At 39.9% G+C, this 21,788-nt stretch overlaps 1 protein-coding gene across 2 annotated transcripts in view; it reads right to left on the reverse strand.

Annotated features, from left to right (window-relative positions):
- Positions 1–21,588, reverse strand: part of LOC124721599 (cysteine protease ATG4C) — a 77,414-nt gene extending 55,826 nt beyond the window's left edge. The window contains exons 1-2 of one of the 2 annotated variants that reach the window (XM_047246652.1): positions 21,251–21,381; positions 14,146–14,363 (exon numbers count right to left, since the gene is read on the reverse strand). Coding sequence is in view for 1 of the 2 variants with exons in the window: in XM_047246651.1 (XP_047102607.1) it covers positions 21,251–21,419 (169 nt within the window). In the remaining variant the exon portion in view is untranslated. Of the gene's footprint in view, positions 1–14,145; positions 14,364–21,250 lie in introns of both variants that reach the window. The other variant, XM_047246651.1, reaches the window with a different exon arrangement.
- Positions 21,589–21,788: the final 200 nt, after the last annotated feature.

Here is a 21,788-nt window from a genome sequence, read left to right on the forward strand (position 1 = left end):
CCACCTTTGTTTTGCAGGTGTTAATGTACTGTTTACTTCTAGTGGTCATAAATTACGACAAATAGAAGAACTTAACAGAGCTAGTTTGAAAATAGAACTGAAAATAATGTACATTCTGAATGAAAATTATAATGTCAATGAAAAGAAACTTTACAAATTAACAAACAAGTCATGGAACAAGCTGACGAGTTTTAGTATTTAGACAGTTGAACAAAACTGGCGAGAAAGTAAAAGAAATACAGAGAAGGTATGGCTTGGAGTGCTTCTGGTAAACTAAATACAGTTTTCAAAACTCAATTATAAATGTCTCTGAAATGAAAAGTTTACAATCATGTGTATTACGAGTTTTGACTTACAATAGTAAGGCATACATTTTCAGGATTGAAGAGACAGGAAAAGAAACTGATGGAGTGGACGATGCAATTACAATAAACAATGAAATGGAGACTGGCCCTATTTGCCATTCCTGTGTGTAACCTGATGTCTTCTTGCACTTGTGGGAGCTCTCTTCACCTTCATATTTGTGTGCCCTTATGATGTAAACTGCAGATAGCACAGGGAGAGGGGGGGGGGGGGTGAGGGAGGAATGAGGAATAAGTTGGGGATGACATGCATGTATGCTATGAACCTATGTCAGATACATGAACAACAGTCATTAACATCTGTTTTATGTGCTGATCCACAGCTCAGTGCAGCTACATGGTGTACTACTTTGTACCAGTGTTACTTGTTTCCCTATCCTTTCAATTCACAGTAGTTACAAGGAAACAATGACTACCTGTACTAAAGTCTCATCTCATCATGATACATATATATTAGGAAAAAAAACAGGTTTTTACACTGCATTAGTGGCCTCAGAATGTAGTTTATTATGGTGAAATTCTTGGATAGATGTTTCACTGATTTCTCACCACTTGATGCTAAATGTATATGCCATGTGACTAGGGCCTCCCGTCGGGTAGACCATTTGCCGGGTGCAAGTCTTTTGATTTGACGCCACTTCGGCGACTTGCGCGTCAATGGGGATGAAATGATGATGATTAGGACAACACAACATGCAGTCCCTGAGTGGAGAAAATCTCTGGCCCAGCCGGAAATCAAACCCGGGTCCTTAGGATTGACATTCTGTCGTGCTGACCACTCAGCTACCAGGGGCTGACACCACTTGATGCTGACAAGCTACAAAGAAGTAAAGACAGCAACAAAATCTTTGTGCAAAATATTTGTGACTTCTGTGACATCTCCATGACATAATTCAGTGAACTAAATAAAGTACTACATGGGCTCCTGGTAACTCCTGATGAAAACAGAGGAAGCTGGTTAAAAATCCTTGGGTGTCAGCTCTAGCCATCTTGTAAGGTCTCCATGAGATTTTGGCAGACTCATTGCCATCTTCATGTGGTTCCTGATGATTGCTGCTCTGCTTGTCTTGGTCTCCTGTATATGTTGGCTGTTACCTCTTGCATCACTCCACTCCTGTCTTCAGTGCAGCCATGGCACTGATTGGTGGTGATGGTGGGGCTAGCAATGCCCAGTTGCGAACTGTGGTCTCCAGTGTCCATGCTAACACTTTCGGGTGCAGATATCACTGTATGGGTATGCTTTGCTGCTTCTCAACTTTGTGCAAGGTTTGACACCTGACTCAGATGTAGGCTGCTATCTTTATTAATTAGTCCATCTTCGGCCCCAATTTCAATGAGTTCTTTAATCACACAATCCCAGAAGGAGGAAGATTGCCTAAGTATCTTGGTTTTGCTGTACTCTATAATATGACCAGTTTTTAAACTGTGGTCAGCCATGACCGACTTGGTGGTGATGTATGCATTGCTGCATCGACAAGAGATTTGGTAGACCCCAGATTTGTATGGCCTAGCTCATCCTTTACTGAACCTAGTAGTGTTGAGGTCTTGGGGGGGGGGGGGGGGCAATGTACACATTCGATACTGTGTCACTCCACCCGCTGTAGTGGCTGCACTTATAGCAACAGGAGCAGGATGACCGAGGGGGTATTGGCCAACTTGTATAGGACGCCGACATGAGCAGAATAACAGTCATGAAGAACCACCTGAAGGTGGCAAAGAGTTGCCTGCTGATATATCAAAGAGAACCTACAATTTGACATGGCTGGTCAACCAAGAACTGAAAAAGTAAGACATACCCAGGGAAAATATTAGCCTGCTTGACTGAGGAAGCTGTCAAAAGCTTTAGTTCACACACAAATATCATGCAGGAACAAATACAGTGGAACTTCACACAGCAAGCATAATTCGTTCCACAATCTTACTCTTAGTGCAAAACATTCATTAAGCAAAACAATTTATCCCATATAAATTAATACAAAATATGATAATCCACTTCATGTGCAAAAAGTACTGGAAGTTTTATCATATTCATGCCATTTATTCAAAGCAAATTATATGTACAGTATTATGTACTTTATTATTCATGATACATAACTAATTGTTTTTTACTAGGAAGCTATCTACAGTCATTTGTTTCTGCTGACGCTTCAAGTCTTGGTGAAAATGTGTGACAGAATTATCATCAAATAAATTTGCAGTGTGTGTAGTCACTGCTTTATTGGAGTGATGATTTTCAATGTATGATGCAACTCATTCCCACACTTTCAGCATTTCTCTTATAGTGGCAGAAGATTGCTCCTTTGTTGTTACCGCCTCCTCCTCCCAAGAACTCCTCTCGGCAGCTTCCTGCTGTAAAACACACAGCTACTCCATAAGCTCGCCAGTGACCATTTCTTGGCTGCGATCTTCCACAAGCTCATTGATATCATTGTCATCCACTTTTAGTCCCAAGCTCTTGGTCAAAGACACAATCTAGTTGACTACAGGCTCCAAAGGTACTGACTGAAATGCCTCAGATTCACATTCGAGAAAGCACTCCAGCCAAAGCTGCTTCCAAGCAAAAGTGAGAGTTCTCTTGGTAACCCCTGCCCACGCCTTTTCAATCACCTTGACACAGGCGACGATGCTGAAGTGATATTTCCAAAACTTTCTAGGAGTGAGATTGGTAGCCTGAGTCAACGCAAACCAATGCTCGAAGAGTGCATTAGAGTAGAGTTTCTTAAGGTTAGGAATAATTTGCTGGTCCATAGGCTGGATAACGGAGTGGTGATAGATGACAGAAATTAGATCCTAATGAATTGAAATTTCTCAAGGTGGTGGTCTTATAGGCCTGGAGAATGGGCAGGAGCATTGGCCATAAGAAGCAAGACATGGAGTGGTTAACTCATCTCAAGCAACTATTTTTTCACCGAAGGACCAAACACTTTAGTGATTCAATCAGAAAAAAGATCACAGGTCACCCAAGTCTTGTTGTTGGACCTCCACATCACATTTAGCCTGCCCTTATGGACTTTACACTGCTTGAAGGCTCATGCAGTTTCTGCATGGTAAACCAACATCACTTTAATTTTCAAATCATCGCTTGCACTGGCACAGAATAGCAGTGCGAGATGGTCTTTCATGGCTTGTGGCTCGGCAATGCATTCTTCTCTGCCATTAAAAGGTATGCTTCAGCATCTTTTTCTGGACTAGACCAGTCTTGTCACAATTAAAAACCTGTTGTGGCACATAACCCTCAGAATCTACAAGCATCTGGACGTTGCTGATGAAGTTCTCTGCTGCCTTTGTGTCTAAGCTGGTTGCTTCACCATGCCTCACAACACTGTGAAATCCAGTTCTTCTCTTAAACTTCTTGAACCACCCACGGCTTCCCTTAAAAACTTCTTTGATCGCTAATGAGGTAGTGAAGCTGCGTTGTCAGTTGCTCCTATAAAAGGCTATGTGCAGAAACATTTTATTTGTTACCTTGCTTGCACAGGTACTACCCACACATGAGTAACAGGATTTGTACAAACCAACTGTTGAGGGGCATGCCATGTGAACACTGCAGCAAAGCAATAAAAAAACTTCCATACCAATGGCATTAGAGAGCTCATTACTATGCAACCATTAGTACTCAAGGACATGTCAAATTTCTTGCAAGCTGCTACCGCTATAAACAAGTTATATCTACCTACAATCCACTCAGTGGCTCAGGCATTTCCTGGTAAAAATTCACAGGGTTCCACAGTTTTAATTAATTCTTTCTGATCAATCAATCCATTAGTAACTGACCTTAATGATTTTATCATGACAACACTTCAAAAGTATAGGGTATTTACATACACTAATAAACAATACTTTGAATTTGTTTATGCCTTAATGATATTCTCTCTAACTGACAAAGAGAAGGTCTCCTACAATTAGTCCTGCATCAAAGCAGTGGATAGGTGAAAGAGTTGCAACTGATATAGTATAGCAAAGTGGCTGTATTGAAGATATCAGAAAATAAAAATTTGAAGTTACAGCTTTGCAAATACACTGCCCAGTCACATTAATGTGACCACCTATCAAGAGCCTTTTACAGCACAGACCACTGCAAGCCATGAAGAGTCAATGAGGTTCTGGAAGGTACTGACTCCAGTACCATGGCTAGCTGCACTAAGTTCCTTGGTTGAGGATCCCTGGTGTGAACAGCCTGATGGATGTGGTCCCACACATTCTCAAATGCGTTTAAATTCAGGTGGCCATGGGTGTATGGTAAACTCATCCCCATGCTCTTCAAACCACACACGTAAAATGTGAGTTGTGTGACATGTTGCATTGTCTTGCTGGTAGATGCCATCATGTCGAAGAAAAGGAAACTGTGTGTGGGGAAGGACATAGTCCCCTGGGATAGATGCACACTTGTATACGTGTCCTTTCAGACGTTTCACACTGTACACGCCACCGGCCATCTGTTGATGGAGCATAAAACATGATTTATCCCAAAAGGCACCCTGTCATCTCTCAGTGGACATCCATTTGCAGTACTGATGTGTAAGTCCCAGTATTTGTCGCCGATGAACAGCAGTCAGCATCGGTACACGAACCACGTGCCTGCTGCGAAGACCCATACACAGCAATGTTTGCTGAACAGTCATTGCTAGTGCCTTGGTCCATCTGGACAGTCAGTTGCTCAACAGTTGCCCATCTATTCACCCATACACATCTCCACAGCTGTCACTCACCACTGTCACTGGTGCACCACAGTTGCCTTGGTGCTGGATTTGAATAGCGCCATTTTGCCATGCACGGTATACCTCGTCCACAACATAATATAAAGTTTACAAACACAGCTGTTTTGGAAATTCTTCCTCTCTTGCCTGAAAGCCCATGATCATGCCTGTTTGGATATCAGATAAATCACTCCGTTTTTGCATTACAACAACTGCAATATTTTCCACATCCCCCAACATGCTTTATATACTGTCCACTACCAGTGTTAACATAGGTGATGGTCACTTTAATGTGAGCAGATTGTGTACGAGGCACCTGAGAAAAGTAATGAGACTGGCAACACTGTGAGCAGTCCGACAATGCTGTGTTGTTCTACTTATGTAGACTAGTGTGTTCATCCTACCCAGATGCTCAGTCCAAGTTTAAACTCCATACAGGCAACAATTGATGTCCGAGAGCATCATCACTGAAGGTGTGTGTTACAAAGACAGAAAAGTGGAATTTAGAGTGACATCGTGTGATATAGTTTTGTGTTAAACTTGGGGACTCTGTGAGCATTATATTTGAAAAGTTGGAACAGGTCTATGGGGAACATTCCTTATCAAGAGCACAAGTTTACCACTGGCAAAAATCATTTTTGAAAGGCCGAGAACATGTTGAAGGTGAACCTTGCTCGGCAAGACCTTCAATTCCAAAAACCAATTAAAAAGTCAAAAGCATGCATGTTCTTGTGAGATCAGACCAACCCTTTACTAATAAGGATTATGGGTGATCTGTTAAACACTTTCTCAATACATCAAATTGTGACTGAAGGTTTGCACATGCAAAAGGTTTGTGCCAAACTGGTGACAATGCCCCATGTCACACTGATTTTCATCAGGGAATTTTTGACCTAAAAGACATTACTGTTGTTCCACAGCCCATTATTCACCTGATCAGAATCCTTGTGACTTTTTTCTTTTCCTGAAATCGGAAAATATCTTAAAAGAATGTCATTTTGGGACTCTGGAGAACATTCAACAGAATGTGACCAAGACTTTAAAGGCCCTACCAGTTAAAGGCTTTCGATGCTGCTACGAAGACTGGGAACAACTACTACACTGGTGTATAGCTGCCAAGGGGGACTACTTTGAAGGAGACAATACTGTTGTCTGAAAAAAATAAAAACTTTGGTAGATAAAAATCACTCATTTCTTCTCTCTCACACCTTACACATTCTTTGTGGCACTTACAAGTATTGAAATACCTCATTTACGACATTAAAGTGCCAAAGAAACTGGTATAGGCATGCATATTCAAATAAAGAGATACATAAACAGACAGAATATTTTGGTGTGGTCGGCAATGCCTATATAAGACAAGTGTCTGGCGCAGCTGTTGGATCAGTTACTGCTGCTACAATTGCATGTTATCAAGATTTAAGGGAGTTTGAACATGGTGTTACAGTCGGCGCATGAACAATGGGACACAGCATCTCTGAGGTAGTGACAAAATAGGGATTTTCTCATACAACCATTTCACGAGAGTACCATGAATATTAGGAATCCAATACTGAGGAGGATCGTTCAATGTGACAAAAGTGCAACCCTTCTACAGATTGCTGCAGATTTCAATGCTGGGCCATCAACAGGCATCAGTGTGCAAACCATTCAATGAAACAACATCAACATGGGCTTTCAGAGCTGAAGGCGCCACTCGTGTACCCTCGATGACTGCATGACATGAAGTTTTACATCTTGCCTGGGCCCGTCAACACTGACATTGGACTGTTTTATGACTGGAAACATGCTGCCTGGTCGAACAAGTCTCATTTCAAATTGTATCAAGTGGGTGGATGTGTATGGGTATGGAGACAACCTCACGAATCCATGGATCCTACATGTCAGCATGGGACTGTTCAAGCAGGTGGAGGCTCTGTAATGGTGTGGGCACTTGGAGTGATGTGGAATCACTGATATGGCTAGATATGGCTCTGACAGGTGACATACACATAAGCATTCTTTCTGATCACCTGCACCCATTTATGTCCATTGTGCATTCCGACAGGCTTGAGCAATTCCCGCAGGACAATGCAACACCCCACACATCCAGAATTGCTACAGAGTGGCTCCAGGAACACTCTTCTGAGTTGTAACTATTCTGCTGACCACCAAACTCCCCAGACATGAACATTATTGAGCATATCTGGGATGCCTTGCAACATGCTGTTCAGAAGGGATCTCCACCACCTCGTACTTTTATGGATTTGTGGACAGCCCTGAAGGATTCATTGTGTCAATTCCCTCCAGCACTACTTCTGACATTAGTCGATTCCATGCCACATCGTGTTGCGGCACTTCTGTGTGCTTGCAGGGCCTTACATGATATTCGGCAGGTGTACCAGTTTCTTTTTCTCTTCAATGTATATGGGAGACTACATAATTGGAAAATCTGGAATTCACAAGGAACAACTAGCAAGAAGTGGAAACAAAGTGAATATTTTCTGCAGGTAGCTCCTGTTGCAAGAGCGTCCTCAGGAAACAGAAGATAAATTGTACCTGAGGACTTACTGATGTTCTATCTGGCATTTTGTAGCAGCTTAATGCAGTCTGGGAGCTCAGGCACTGTAACAGATAGCTTGGATAAAACACCACTAGCCGGAAGTGAATTTTCTCACCATTCTGAAAAATGCACAGTTGAGGATCGCCAGGGGATAGTCTGTCTTCAAACATTTGCAGAGAAGAACATCTACATAAATGATATGGGATTGTTATTAAAAATTTCAAGGCAGGCTATCAGTTTACTGTAGGGAATGATAATCACACGACTGTGGGGAAAGGGGGGGGGGGGGGGGGAGATGAGATATGAGGACACAAGGAACACACAGTGGTAGTGATTTCGTGTGTAAATAGGTGCTGAGAAAAAAGCAGATCACATGGACACAGATGTGAATGAGTGCAGGCATGGGCAGTGAGCAGCTGTCTGACCTTGAAATGGTAAGATACTGATTTTGTTTAAATTACAAGTGTGATGGACTAGCAAATACTGCAAGACATTATGGTGAATGAGTAGAACTAAGAAAAGGCCAACTGGGTTGTCCTAGCATGCTAGAGAGAAGCACACTACTGCTTAGACAGGTTTCCATGACTGAGGTTTCATTCATAAATGTGACAAAATATTAATAGTAATTTTCCAACTGGACATGGAATCAATTTAATTTAAACAGAATAAATGTTATTCTGTATTTGCATTTCTATTTTTATTTTTGTGTTCCCTTGATTCTTCAAGTGTTTCTGTATGTTTTGTTGCTGCCAATTTTGTCCTATTGATGACCTCACAGTTTCTCACTGATCTGATAAATAAATCACACATCTTCTGGAATAAAAGAGTCAGAGTCTATGAACGTCCTGAAAGCTGATAGCTCTTGGCTCGGTGTTTTGAATGTAGTGAGGCTGCTGACTAATGTAGAATCTACAAGTCACTGAGAGAGCCAACTTGTTTTAATCAACATACATTTTGATTGACCCTCCATCTTCCTGTCACCAGACTACAACAATGGGACAATTGCTTATGTTATGATGATGATACACTTTAAACAGAAGACATGATTTGGAACAGTTATTTATCTTACACACAATAAACTATCTGACAATATGAATATAAAAGACTGTTAACTCAACAATTCAGTCAATTTATGGCCTGAGTCTAACATTGTTTGTGTTACCATCAAATGTACTGAAATAAAAATTCACATGGATATAACAAACCTAACAACTTTAGCTCCCTTGGGAGGCCAGGCTTTGTCAGTCCCAAGTCTGGATAAAGGGGGAGTGATGGAGTAACACCACGTTAAGAATCTCCTGGTAAAAGTCCTGACCTTGTAAAATTCTCTTGCTAAAGTAATGGAGATGCAACCATCTTGGACATTGGGACCAGCTTCTCACAGAGCGGAAGCAGCAGGCACACTTTGTACAAATCGTGGAGATTGACACATCAAGTGTAATGCTACCTGCAGTCGTCAACTAATGGCTGTACTACTGTGATGTGAAGGCTAAAGGAAACCACATTATTTTTCTCTAGTACATGCAGTTCTCTGTTAAAAATGTTATGACAACTTCCTCTTGGGTACAATAGTTTCCCATTTGGATGTCCAGGTGGGGATTACTCACAAGCAGCTATCAAATGAAACAGAATTTTGATTATGGGGGTAACACACAATGTTAGAATGTCAATGCAGAGTGGGGAAACTAGAAAATCTAAAGGCAGAAATGCCAAGAATGGAGAGACACGTAAGGAATCAGTGAGATGTGATGGGCTGAAGGGAAATAGTTTTGGAGTGGAAATCATGTGATTAGTCACACTGGGACAGATAATGGTACAACAGGTGTAGGAATAATCATTAAGAGCAAAATTAGCAATAGCATAAAGGGTTATCTGCATCAAACAGAAAGAGAACTGATAGTGGAATTGAATGGATATCCAAGAGATATGGCAGTCATATTCATGAATTAAAATATCTCAAAAAAGGTGATAATTTAATCATAATCAAGTGCCAGAATGCAGGCATCAGTAAAGTCAGTGAACATAAAAAGTGAGAAAGTTGGGTCTTGGCAAGCAAACACAGTAGGAAGGTTGAGTAACAGAATTCAGTACTATGCACAAGTTAGTAGTTGTGAATATACAAGGTGGTTATACTTAAACTGATGGTGTTCTGAGTGCTGCAGTGTATACACTGTAGGATATTGAGATATTTTACACATGTTCATTAAATGGTGCACTCGTTGAGTATGCTGAAAAAAATAATAGTTCCACTTTCTGCCACATAGTGAAAATACGGCGTTCCAAACAGTCAATAAGAGAAATGTTTGTTGTTTTGACTTCAATGTGCTGTTTGTCAATTGGTGATACTTGATTTCTTTTGCGAAGTGACTGTTGGTGCAAAGTGTTAAGAAGATTGAACTTTTCCATGGCTATTGAGAAATAAGACTGGGCACTGCTGGTAAAGTTGTTTTATCAGAATGGCAGCAATATCAGTGCTGCATAATGGGAATTTCACCAACAGAAACAGTTCCAAAGAGGCCCCACATCAATAAATAGGCTAAAGAGTATAATCAACAAATTTGAAGAAACAGTTGAATTAGATGGTGCATAATGGAGGAGGTGGCCCATTCCCATGGCAGCTGGTCGAGAAGTTGCTGTAGCTATAGTGATTGTGCAGCACAAGCTTCAAATTCTGCAACCAGTGCTTGAGATGTGTCACAGGAATTCTCTCTCCCCTGGTCAACAGTTAAAAGGATTTTGGGCACATTTTACACTGGCATCCATACAAGATTCAAAAGGTGCAACAAAGACAGCCCCAAGATAGGCTACAAAGTCGTGACTTTGGCCTTGGCCTTAGTTTTTGAGCATGCACAGAAATGGATGACATGTGACCAGGCATATTCTTTGGACGAACGAGGCCCATTTTACTCTGCTCGCTGCCGCGAATGCACAGAACTGCCACATATGGGGTTCTACTTTTCCGCATTGTGCCGGAATATCTACTGCACTCAGCTTATGTGACTGTATGGTTAGGTGGTGTGGTTTCACAAGATCCTTAATTCTCGGTCCTTTTTTCTTCAAGGACGTCACATGGGCCTGTTAAGTGTACTGTGCACATCTGCAAGTTAGAAGGACCTTCCTGAGCAAAACATGATTCCAGCTTTGCAAGACCACAGCTGTGTCCTCATGACTATTTTCAAGCAAGATGGGGTGACACCACATGTCACTTGCCAAGTGAAAGATTTGCTTCAACAAACCTTTGGTAACAATCAAATTATTTCTAGGCACTTTCAAGATATTTGGTCTTCCTGATCACCCGTCCTAAATACATGTGACTTCTGGTTGTGAGGATATCTGAAAGGTTGTGTCTATTACAGATGTTCTGGACTCTTCCTGATCTGAAGGATAGCATACGGCAACATCTCACTCCAATTACACTGGATATACTGAAAGCAACTGTCCACCATGCCATTGTTATGGAAGCAGCATGTTGCTGACTCGGGAAACCATACTGAACATGTGTTGTAACTTGTGAATATATTCTAATAAATGTGCCACCACCATCACTGTCATGTATCTGATTTTCCCTCCCCTTTTCCTGCATCCACACCATATTCTGACTGCTTGCGGCACATTTCCACCTGGTGACAGAAAGTGGAACAACAGTTTTTCTCAGTAAAATCTGCGAGTACCTATGATGTTTTGGTGCCTGTGATGTATATAGCCTGTACTGCAACATCTGGAACATCGCCAGTTTAATTATAACTACCTGGTACTTTACAAGTATCACTTGAGGTGGTGGTAGACATAAAAGATATCAGATGATCAGAAAAGGTATCGAGAGTTACTATTTTTTATCTTTTTTCTTTCTTGTGAGAAAAAAAATAGTGAAGAATCAAGTTAAAGTCTGCAAGAGTTATCTGGGTGCTGACTTGATAGTGAACATAACTTCATACTAGAGAAATACCACTTGGAAGCAAAAAAGTTAAAAAGACTATTAACATTTTAACATCCTGTCAACACTGGAGTGATTAGAGATGAGGTACAAGCTTGGATCTGGATAGCATCCAAGGAAATCATGCTGCCTGCTTTTCGAAACAACCATCCTGACATTTCCCTGCAGCAATTTAGGGAATCTAAATCTGGATGGCTGAAAGATCTGAATTATTGTCCTCCCAAATTATAGTCCATTGCCTTAACTACATTGTCACCTTGCACAGTGAAAGATGTCCTGGAATGAAATGCAACAAAAGAAATAATGACACTTTGAGGAGTTACACAATGCGGAAAACTAGAGGAATAGTGTTAGAGGAAGAACAGTAAATGCAGCAAAGGGAGTATTAGGGTTGAAAAAGGCAGTAAAACAGAAGCCACACATAACAGGCAGAATAAAAACATGGTAATACAGATGCTGCATACCACCCAGAAACAATCACTTTGTGGAGCCCATGGAAAAGGCAAATGAGTAATGGAAGCAGCAAAAACAGTGAAGAGATGGAAACAATACTTAGAAAAACTTAATAGTGATGCAGAACAAATTTGGCTATGGTGCAAGAAGAAGACATGAAGATTCAGGCTTCTGTCCAAAATTCAAAAAGCTTTGCACAAACTCTACATATTTCCAAAGAAAGTGAAAGAGGATGGATGTGAAACTTATCACACAATCAGTTTAGTACCACATCCACCAAAAATATTCGTAAGTAGATTTTACTGAAGAATGAATGGTAAAATTGAAAGTACGTTAGGAAAGGACCAGCTTGATTTAAGGACAAGCAGGTGCACCTGGAAAGCTATTTTAGCACTGTGGTTAATTAATTGCCTTTACGAAAAGCAGAATACAGCAGTTGGCACAGACAGAATGATACAATTTTTTCAATGCGATAGGGTCCGCAGCTGCAATGAATTTTTTGAATGATTTCTTGAAGCCTTCAGCTGCCATTCTCTTTATATGACAATCTGTTACTAAAAAATCCATAAAATACTTGAAAATGGCGTAAGGCCAAAATTGCACAATCATACAGGAAATAAGAGAATGTCAGCTGAAAGCTTCAAGAAATCAGTCAAAGAATGATAACTGCTGATGTTTAAGGAAAGTGCACAAATGAAAGTCTTATTTAAGAAGGGACAAGTTCTATTTAAATTTCACAGTTTATGACAACTGCGGAAGAACCAAAAGGGAATGCAGGAAAACCTTTCCATGAAGGAAAGATAGTGTCATTTCTAGACATTGCATTACTTGAGAGTTACAAAAACTACGATGATATCACCTTCTGAGGAGGGGGGGGAGGAGGGAGAGGGGCAAAAATCATTGGAAAAAAATAAAATTGGGAATCCTTTTCAGCAATTTTGAATACCAGTATTGTTATTTGTAAACATTTCGACACAGCATAAAAGTCAATAAAGAAGGGTCAAGTGAACCTAAAAGTTTTGTTTTGAAGTTGCGCTAATTGTGGTGAATTTAAAGTACAGCAAAAAACCAATAACACAAGATCAAATAGCTGAGTGGAGAAAATACATTATGAGAAATGATCCATTTGCAATTGCGTAAATAGTGTAACATGCCTGTAAAATAACATTTTCTGTGTAACATACATTATCTCCACTTTCTCATCCACAGACGTAGCAACAGTACAATGACATCTCACACATCTAGATAACAGCTGTTATTAGTCAAACATTCCCTTCAGGATCCACATGTGAGGGGCCGATTCCTTTGAAAACTGCTTCCTGAAATTCCCTAAGGAGATTTTTTTCAAGATTCTCAAACAGTTTTTTCCAACAACACAAGAAGTATATTTTTAAATGTAAATTGCCGTATAAGACAGGAAGTTACCATAAGAATGAAAACAAACTGAAGCAATTGAAGATAATCAGAGGGACATGATAGTATAAATTCAGAAGGCTATGAACTATTGTGCACAACAGCAGTATTCCTTTACATATTCACCCTTTAATGCAACATATTTTTTCCAAATTATGGATGACTTCACAGAACTCTTGGTTCTGGAAGTCTGCATTTTGGCTATTCAGAAATTTTTTACCTAAAAAGTCGTGTCATCATCCTGTAAATGGCTGACACATAATGGTTTCTTCATATGAGAAACGACAAAATAATCATTGAGTGCTGTGCCAGATTAATAAGAGGATGAGATACACACTGGAAGAACCGTGGAACACCGTAGGTATGCTTTAGCCCTTTACATGGTAATTTAGTTTAATGTGAGAGCCAGATTTCAGTCAGCAATATCAGTGGTAAAAATAACGTAGTGGACCTCCTTTACATTCAATATGGCATGAACATAAATATTAGGCTATATTAAAGATCAGTGTTTTACCACAATTTTATTTCACATTCAAATTTGTTGGCATCACCAATTCACAACCAAATCATCATCTTCCAACATAACATAGACTTGAGCTAAGCTACAGATCAATCTGTTAAGATTTCAAGGATGGGGTGCTTGTCCACTATCACACACTCATGAAGTGGAACTTATCACAACTCTCCATCAGCAAATGATGCTGATGACATTGGTTCTTTTCTAAAAGTAACTTAACCACTTACCACAGTATTTTCTTGTATCCCTCACGCTGCCACTGCCTTTCTAATCAACAGTCACCAATGTGTAAAAAGGCAGTGGATTTGTGAGGTATCAACAAATGGAGCTACAATTCAACACCATCATCTACAATCATGAGCAGTTCACACTCTTCAGCGATGAAACTGTTGCCATAAGAGGTTTATGTTGACTGACACACACATCCTTATTTTCAGTGCTGGAACTGAGAACAGGAATGGGCACTAACTAATCCATAGCTCTTAAGTAAGTTCCAAATTTCACCATACAATTTAATGAACAGTAAAAAAAGTGCACACAGTATAAACAATGAGGCATATTAAGAGCCATGAATCTTTATCTCTGATATCTCCTTAGAAGAGAGTAATTAATATTAATTTGAAGTCTCTTATATGTAATACATAATATACAAGTACAATTTATATGAATATCTAAGATCTCATGAGCACCTGTCCGTTAATCGTATGGATATTCTCTGTACAATATGGTGAATCAAATAACATATAGCAGCTGGCTATGTTCTTTTTGTTACAATAAATCATCATTATTAATGGGAGATGCACACTTTAAATAACACACATTTATGCACCTAATCCTATAATAAATATGCAGCTCCAAGTTCTGAATTGATAGAAGTGAAGTCAGTAATGTTTTGCATATGGACACTGTCAACACAGTAATCAAAAAGTATGGTGTGCAGCAGTACTAAGGCAGCCAGTGCTGAATCACATTTCATCTTTTGTGTTGGACTCTACCAGTTTGTGTTAGGATTAATAATTAATCACTTTCTTGTTATCACAGGCACTATCTATGGCTTCTCAATAGAGGAGACAGGGATTAATTGAACCCTTAGACACTGCTTTGGCAGCTAATAAGCAAACTGTCCTGTCGTCTTCCAACCTAATGTAGACTTCAAGCTCCAATACAGATTAGTGTGTCACCACAACCTACACCAAAGAATAATACAGACATAAAATACCAGTGTTCTGTTCTCTTTCTATTTGTGCACATATGATGCAACGTCATCACCACATGGGACACTTCTGACATTAAATATCTATAGGTTCAATGGATCCAAAGAAAGTTCAGTATTCAATCAGTGAGCAAATACTATGTATGAACATAAAGCATAACTACAACAGCCATAGGCCAGTGAGGGAAATGGTGCCTGCTATCTCTACAACCCCCCCCCCCCCCCCACATATAAATAAAAGTCTATGCATGCCTTTTTGGAGGTCGCCACAACCACGATGTCAAGATGGGGCATCATCATATTAACCTGGAAACTGTGTTGGACACATTTCTAGGAATATTATTTCACAATTCATAAAAAAAAAGGTAATACTACATTCTGATATGGTCACATAAACAAGTGATGAGCAGACAAGATAGCTGTACTGCAATCTGGACTATAGTCCTCCCAGTGTGACCATCACTGTGTTACATCACTCAATGAAACAGGAACCTGGAAAGTTCCTTAGATAATTCATAATGACTTAAGCTGCATGAAATTAACTAAGAGTTACACAATAACTGATTCCAGATTAACATCAATTCAACCCCCCCCCCCTCCCTCTCTCTCTCTCTCTCTCTCTCTCTCTACCCAAGGTAAGTGATCTTACAGGCAAATGATCCAGGTAAGAGATGATGGTTCAAATGGCTCTAAGCACTATGGGACTTAACATCTGATGTCATCAGTCCCCAGGTAAGAGATGAAAACTACCAATTTGCAGAGGTTTAGGACAGCTGTGAAGAGTGTTGCAGGTTTGCACATTGCGTGAAATTTAAATGCATCTGTCACAACATAAATGACTATAATTCTGGATGTAATCCAGATACAGTAATGAAACTTATATGATTGACGAGCTAATGAGTAGAGCTTTACATTGATTTGCAACACGGTAGGTTTCTATGAATTTTTACATTCAAGGTCATTGGCATTAATCTTTGACCATGAATATCTCAAAAGACCCTACCTTTAATTTTTATGAAAGGAAAAAAAGTATTCGTCCAATATGCTACTATAAAACAGGAAATATCTAGATGGCTCACCAAATACAGTAAGCAGCTATGTATCAGAGCTTTTCCGGAACAGCAGACAATAGCAGTCACCATTATTCTGAAAATTTCTTATTGTAAACAGTCAATCAGAGAGGCTTTTATTGTAACCAGTCATCATTAGTCTGTTTCATAGGTGTGGCCTGTTTACTCAAACTGCTGTGTACACATGCTGTGAAGCAGTATTTCACTTCAAAATTATCTCACTGCAATCCATTTAAAGAAGAAGAGCACACAAGAGTACAGAAGATTCGGAGGAACGTTCAGCAGTGGATGGTAAATGTATTGCTAAGTGGAAAAATTTGCAGCAAATGTAGAAATCAAGTATCACAAAACCTATCAATCTCTACATGTGCTGCCTCAGCTGTGCTAGGTACTTCCAGATAAGATAAGTGAAGATGAAAGAGCATCACATCTGGATTCTTTAAATATTAACTTCCAGTTTTTAGTTGAATCTCCAGTGAAGAAAAAGAGGTTTCATTGTGAGGAAAAGTATCCAAAGTAAAAGTTGAAAAAGGTTGCCTCAGTATTGGAACATACTTATGTGTCACAACTGTAAAAATAAGTGTGTGAAAAATTGGATAAAGAGAAATCATAGCCCAACTGAAAGATAAGTTTCACAATACAGAACGTATATGTAACAAAATAGAAATTTTGACAGTACTTCCAAAGACCTGGGGTACAAGGAAAACCACAAAAGGATTTCCCACTTTCGATTACTTGGCACAAAGAGCAGAACAGTGAGCAGCAGGATGTCATATTCATCTTTAAGATCTGCAGCTATTGCCTTTCTTTCTGTGTTTGCAGTTAAATTATTGGATACAGGTCTGCCTTTAATGCAAAAACACTTTTCTTGTTAGCGAAACATGTTTTGGCATGTCTGTGTCATCCTCAGTGGGTTTTGTTTATCAAAAACGTTATTTTACACTATATCTGTATGGTGTTCTGCAATGATAGCTTGTCATGTTTTGTTGTGAATTATACTCCTTTTGCATTCTGAGGGCACGGCAAACACATACATTAACGTATCTTGTGTGCAGTGCCCTCAGAATGCAAAAGAAGAGGGATCAGTCACAACAAAACATGACAAGCTATCAGTGCAGGACACTATATAGATTGTCCTGCAAAACCATATAATGTAAAACCACATTTTCAATAAACAAAACCCACTGACGCTGGCACGGTATTATGGAAGTGTCCGATTCCACCCGTCTGCTTTGACCCATGAAGTCATCAATATGGCGGAAACGGCTATTCTGAGCATCTCCAATATGGCGCCTATGATGTCAGTATGTACACACGGCAACAAACTTAAAACTACGTATATGTAAGACAATAACATCTCCCTCTAAAAATACAATCAAACTAACGGGATAGCCACGGGAAATTGGGGGTTTTAGAGAGGGGGCAAGGTAAATATAATAGTAAAAAAACACCATGATCCCAAAACACACAAAATGACAAAAAACAATTACAAAATCTACAGGAATCTTACACTTCCCTTGACCTATATTGGTCAACCATAACTACTGATACGAAAAATCCAACACCTACAAAAAACAAAAACAAAACCACAACTCCTCAAAAAGTCAAAAGCCAAACATCCCTACATAAATTGAAACACATTCAATACACAAAACATTACAACACGAGGGGGGAAGAACCCCCCCCCCCCCACACACACAGGGTGCCATCAAACACAACAACATCTACGAACACAACCAACTTATAAACTCTGCGCCATAATGTCACACACCAAAACACCCTTACGTCATGGCGTCAAAGCAGATGGGTGGAATCGGATGCTTCCTTGTCGAAACGTGTTTGAGTAACAAGATGAAACAGCGTTTCGCATAAAAGGCACACCTATATCCAATACAGGACATATATTAGCAACACCAAAGCCAAAGCCAGGCAGGGAGGCAGAGGGGGGGGGGGGAAGGGGAGAGAGAGGGGGGAGGGGGGGAGAGAGGGGGGGGAGGGGAGAGAGAGGGGGGAGGGGGAGAGAGAGGGGGGAGGGGGAGAGAGAGGGGGGAGGGGGAGAGAGAGGGGGGAGGGGGAGAGAGAGGGGGGAGGGGGAGAGAGAGGGGGGAGGGGGAGAGAGAGGGAGGGAGAGAGGGGGAGGGGAGGAGGGGGGAGGCAGAGGGGGGGTGGAGGGAGGCAGAGGGGGGGGGGAGATATATTTCAACATGTACATGATTTTTACTGTGATCACAATATGAGCCAAATGATGCCAAGAAGAAAATACTGTGCCTGTGGGGAAAAAAAAGCAGAGGCAGCCACAATTGCACATACTTATGGAATTGTATGCGTATTTTAAAGATAAATACCCACATGTAAATATTGGATTCTCAAAATGTTGTTATTTGCTGCAAAGTACTGTTTCTTGCCTATGCCAACGGGACCCATGCTATTTCTTTGTGTGTGTCACACCAAAATTTTCACAAAAGCACTGTGTAGCATTTAATTACAGGCAATCCTGCACTACCAGCATGTTTATTAGGTGCATGTCCCTATTGCCCAAGTTTGTCAAGACCTACCAAATAAGCATTTGAATTGTTTAGTACGAACTGCATTGACAAAAATATGAAGTTCTAGAGACTATAACAAAATCAAAAGATTATTTTGTTGAGGTGTTTGCACTGAGTTTACAACAGCTGCTACCACACTCATGTATCACCCAGCAACAGTCAGTTCTTTAAAATCACTGAAGAACAACTCAGAGCAAATCAGTATCTAGTTGTTTGTGAATTTGTAGAGAATTACTCCATCAATCAGGATGAAGTGTAGGGATTTCTTAGGAATAAGCCACAGGTTACAACTAACCCACTTGTAGCTTGCTACAGAGACATAAATAATAATGAAATATACCACATCTCATATGTGGAAGTACTTGGTTATCTTCAGCATGATAAAGAGAAAAAAGAGAGAGAGAGAGAGAGAGAGAGAGAGAGAGAGAGAGAGAGAGAGAGAGAGAGTGTTTTCTTTCCACAACAATCTCATCAAGTTCTTAAAATGTCATTTTCCAACGTGAAAGCACGTTTATTACTTTTCGGATGGATGTGCTGCCAATACAGAAACAGAGAGAATGTCAAGAATCTGTCCTTCCATCAGGAAGATTTTTTTTTTTTTTTTTTTTTTGTAAAGGACCTTGTGGTGGTGTTGCAGGGGCTGTAAAGATATTAGCCATACTTGTCAGCCTCGAGCAACCTCATCAAAACCACATTTAGACACCATGGTATTTGTTTCAGTGGTGCAAAGTAAATATTCCTTCATGTGTCTTCAAATATACATCAGTTTCCCATCATCATTAAGACATCGCCAAGCTGCAGAAACGTTTCAAGAATACAGCTGCAGGTACTCATAAGTTTCATCATTGTGTAATAATAATTACAGTTATAGCAAAAACAAAAGCATATTCTGCTTGTTTACTGAGCAGGAACGAGTCACTGATTGCTATGTGGAAAGAAATACTGTTCACCTACATACACAGATCTGCTGTCTGTATGTATAACAATCCTTGGTGTGATTGATGCATGTCTTACAAACTTATGGAGAAACAGAAGAAGTATGGGCCAGCTTCTTGGATCCACATGGACCACCTCCATTATTTCTGTTTCCTGCCGTAACAGTCAAAATTGTGTTGTCAGATGTGACATTCACACAATACTTGATCCAGTGACATCAACTGGAAGGGCATTCATTCACTGTCACTCTCCCACACTCTGCAACAGATTTGGTGAACATCAAACATTTATAGATACATGAAGGTATGTTCGGTCTTTGCAACTAAACGAAAGGCAGTTTGTTTTTTGCCATTAACCATTTAATTGGAGACTTGTGAAACGAGGTGTAACCACTATCTATCGCCCTTTCATTGACACTACACCGTAAACGGTTCATAATGCTACCATAATTTAAACCATACTTTTGGGTAACATTACTTATGAACTGTATTTTTTAAATACAGTTTTTATGTGCTATCATCTGCATTTTGATAGGGCATTGATGCTTTGAAAATAAATTTTTGGGCATGGTGCATTTGGTGTGCCACTTCGATTTTACCACGTTTATAGTAGCACATTTGTGCAATATAATATACAGTCGGGTGTTTTGCGATATTCAAGGTCAAATGTAAAGGTCAATGACCTTGAATGTGACAAATTCTTAGAATCCCGCAATGTTGCATATCAATGTAAAGCATTACTCATTAGCTTTTCAATCATACAAGTTCCACTGCTGTATCTCAATTGGAACCAGGGTTCTAGACATTTATGTTGAGGAATACGCATGCAAAATTCACACAAGTTCCAAACTTTGCACACCTGTAACTTTCTTCACAACTGCTATACATCTCAACAAACTGGTAGTTTTCCATCTCTTATCCTAGATGATTGGACGCACCAAATTTGGAAGAAATCCAAGATTGTCAGGTTGAAAACGTTACTTTTCTGCGTTGAAATGACACTATTACCCATATGGAACCACACGACACATACAAAAAGAACAGAAAACTGCAATGCAATCAACACCATACATAATTTTACCTCCCAAACATCTAATAACGTCCGAAGGAATTAAAATACATATCAAAGAATTAATTATGAGACTAGTATTGACTGGACAAGGGTGGACGAAGAACTACATTATGCCATTGTTGCAGGAACCGTCCCGGTAATCATCTCATCGGAACACAAAAATCTAAACCAGTCTAGCCAGACAGAGATGTCGACACTGCTCTTCACGAATACCAGTATCGAGTTTTAACCATTGGTTACAAGCAAGCCACAGTAAGCAATAGCTGTTTTACTTCGTCAGTTCTGTGGTAGAAGCAACTTCACGAAAACAAAGGGAAGAATCACCTAACAGAACGAATGTCTGTTAGTCTATCCTCATTCTGTCATTAACGTTTCCTCATCAGCTTACCGGCATATATCAATGGTTAAAAAGTTAACAATTCGTCTTTACAATACATCTTCTGACAAAAACTCGCATATGGAAGCACAGACATAAATAAATGTAACTGCATCTTACCATATTTCATGTTGTACCACATAGCAAGCAACTTTGTTTTAACTTTGCCTTCACCTTCTGCCAGCTCATTGTCTTCCTCGGCACCTCTCGCCTGCGGAAATGTAATCCGTCCATCCTCCCTAATACCAGACAACAAACGTTTACTTCTCGTGAAATAATCCGTATTCATAATTACAATAAATTACAACGGCATCAAAAATAGGAACAGTAACTCCATTATGTATCTGAATTGAGAATTTATCTTTTTTGTGAAATTCAACAGCAGCATATTGACACAATATTGCCCACTGCCTTCAATGACATTTCCAGCCTACCACAACACGCCCTTCCTACATAAACAAAACTAATGGGATTTGCAAAGAACTTAATTTGGCAAAGACGTTGAATTCCCAGAAGCGCCTCTTTTACAAACATAAACGATTTTATTGATTCGAAGGCGCACGCATTCACGGCCAACTGTGACGCGTTTCTCGCCTCAGTAAAATAAAAGAATCAGCCAAGGGTACAGTAGTCATAATTCCATCTTTGGGGCTGAATA

The sequence above is a fragment of the Schistocerca piceifrons genome, chromosome X (genome assembly GCF_021461385.2).
Source record: "Schistocerca piceifrons isolate TAMUIC-IGC-003096 chromosome X, iqSchPice1.1, whole genome shotgun sequence".
Lineage (NCBI taxonomy): Eukaryota > Metazoa > Arthropoda > Insecta > Orthoptera > Acrididae > Schistocerca > Schistocerca piceifrons.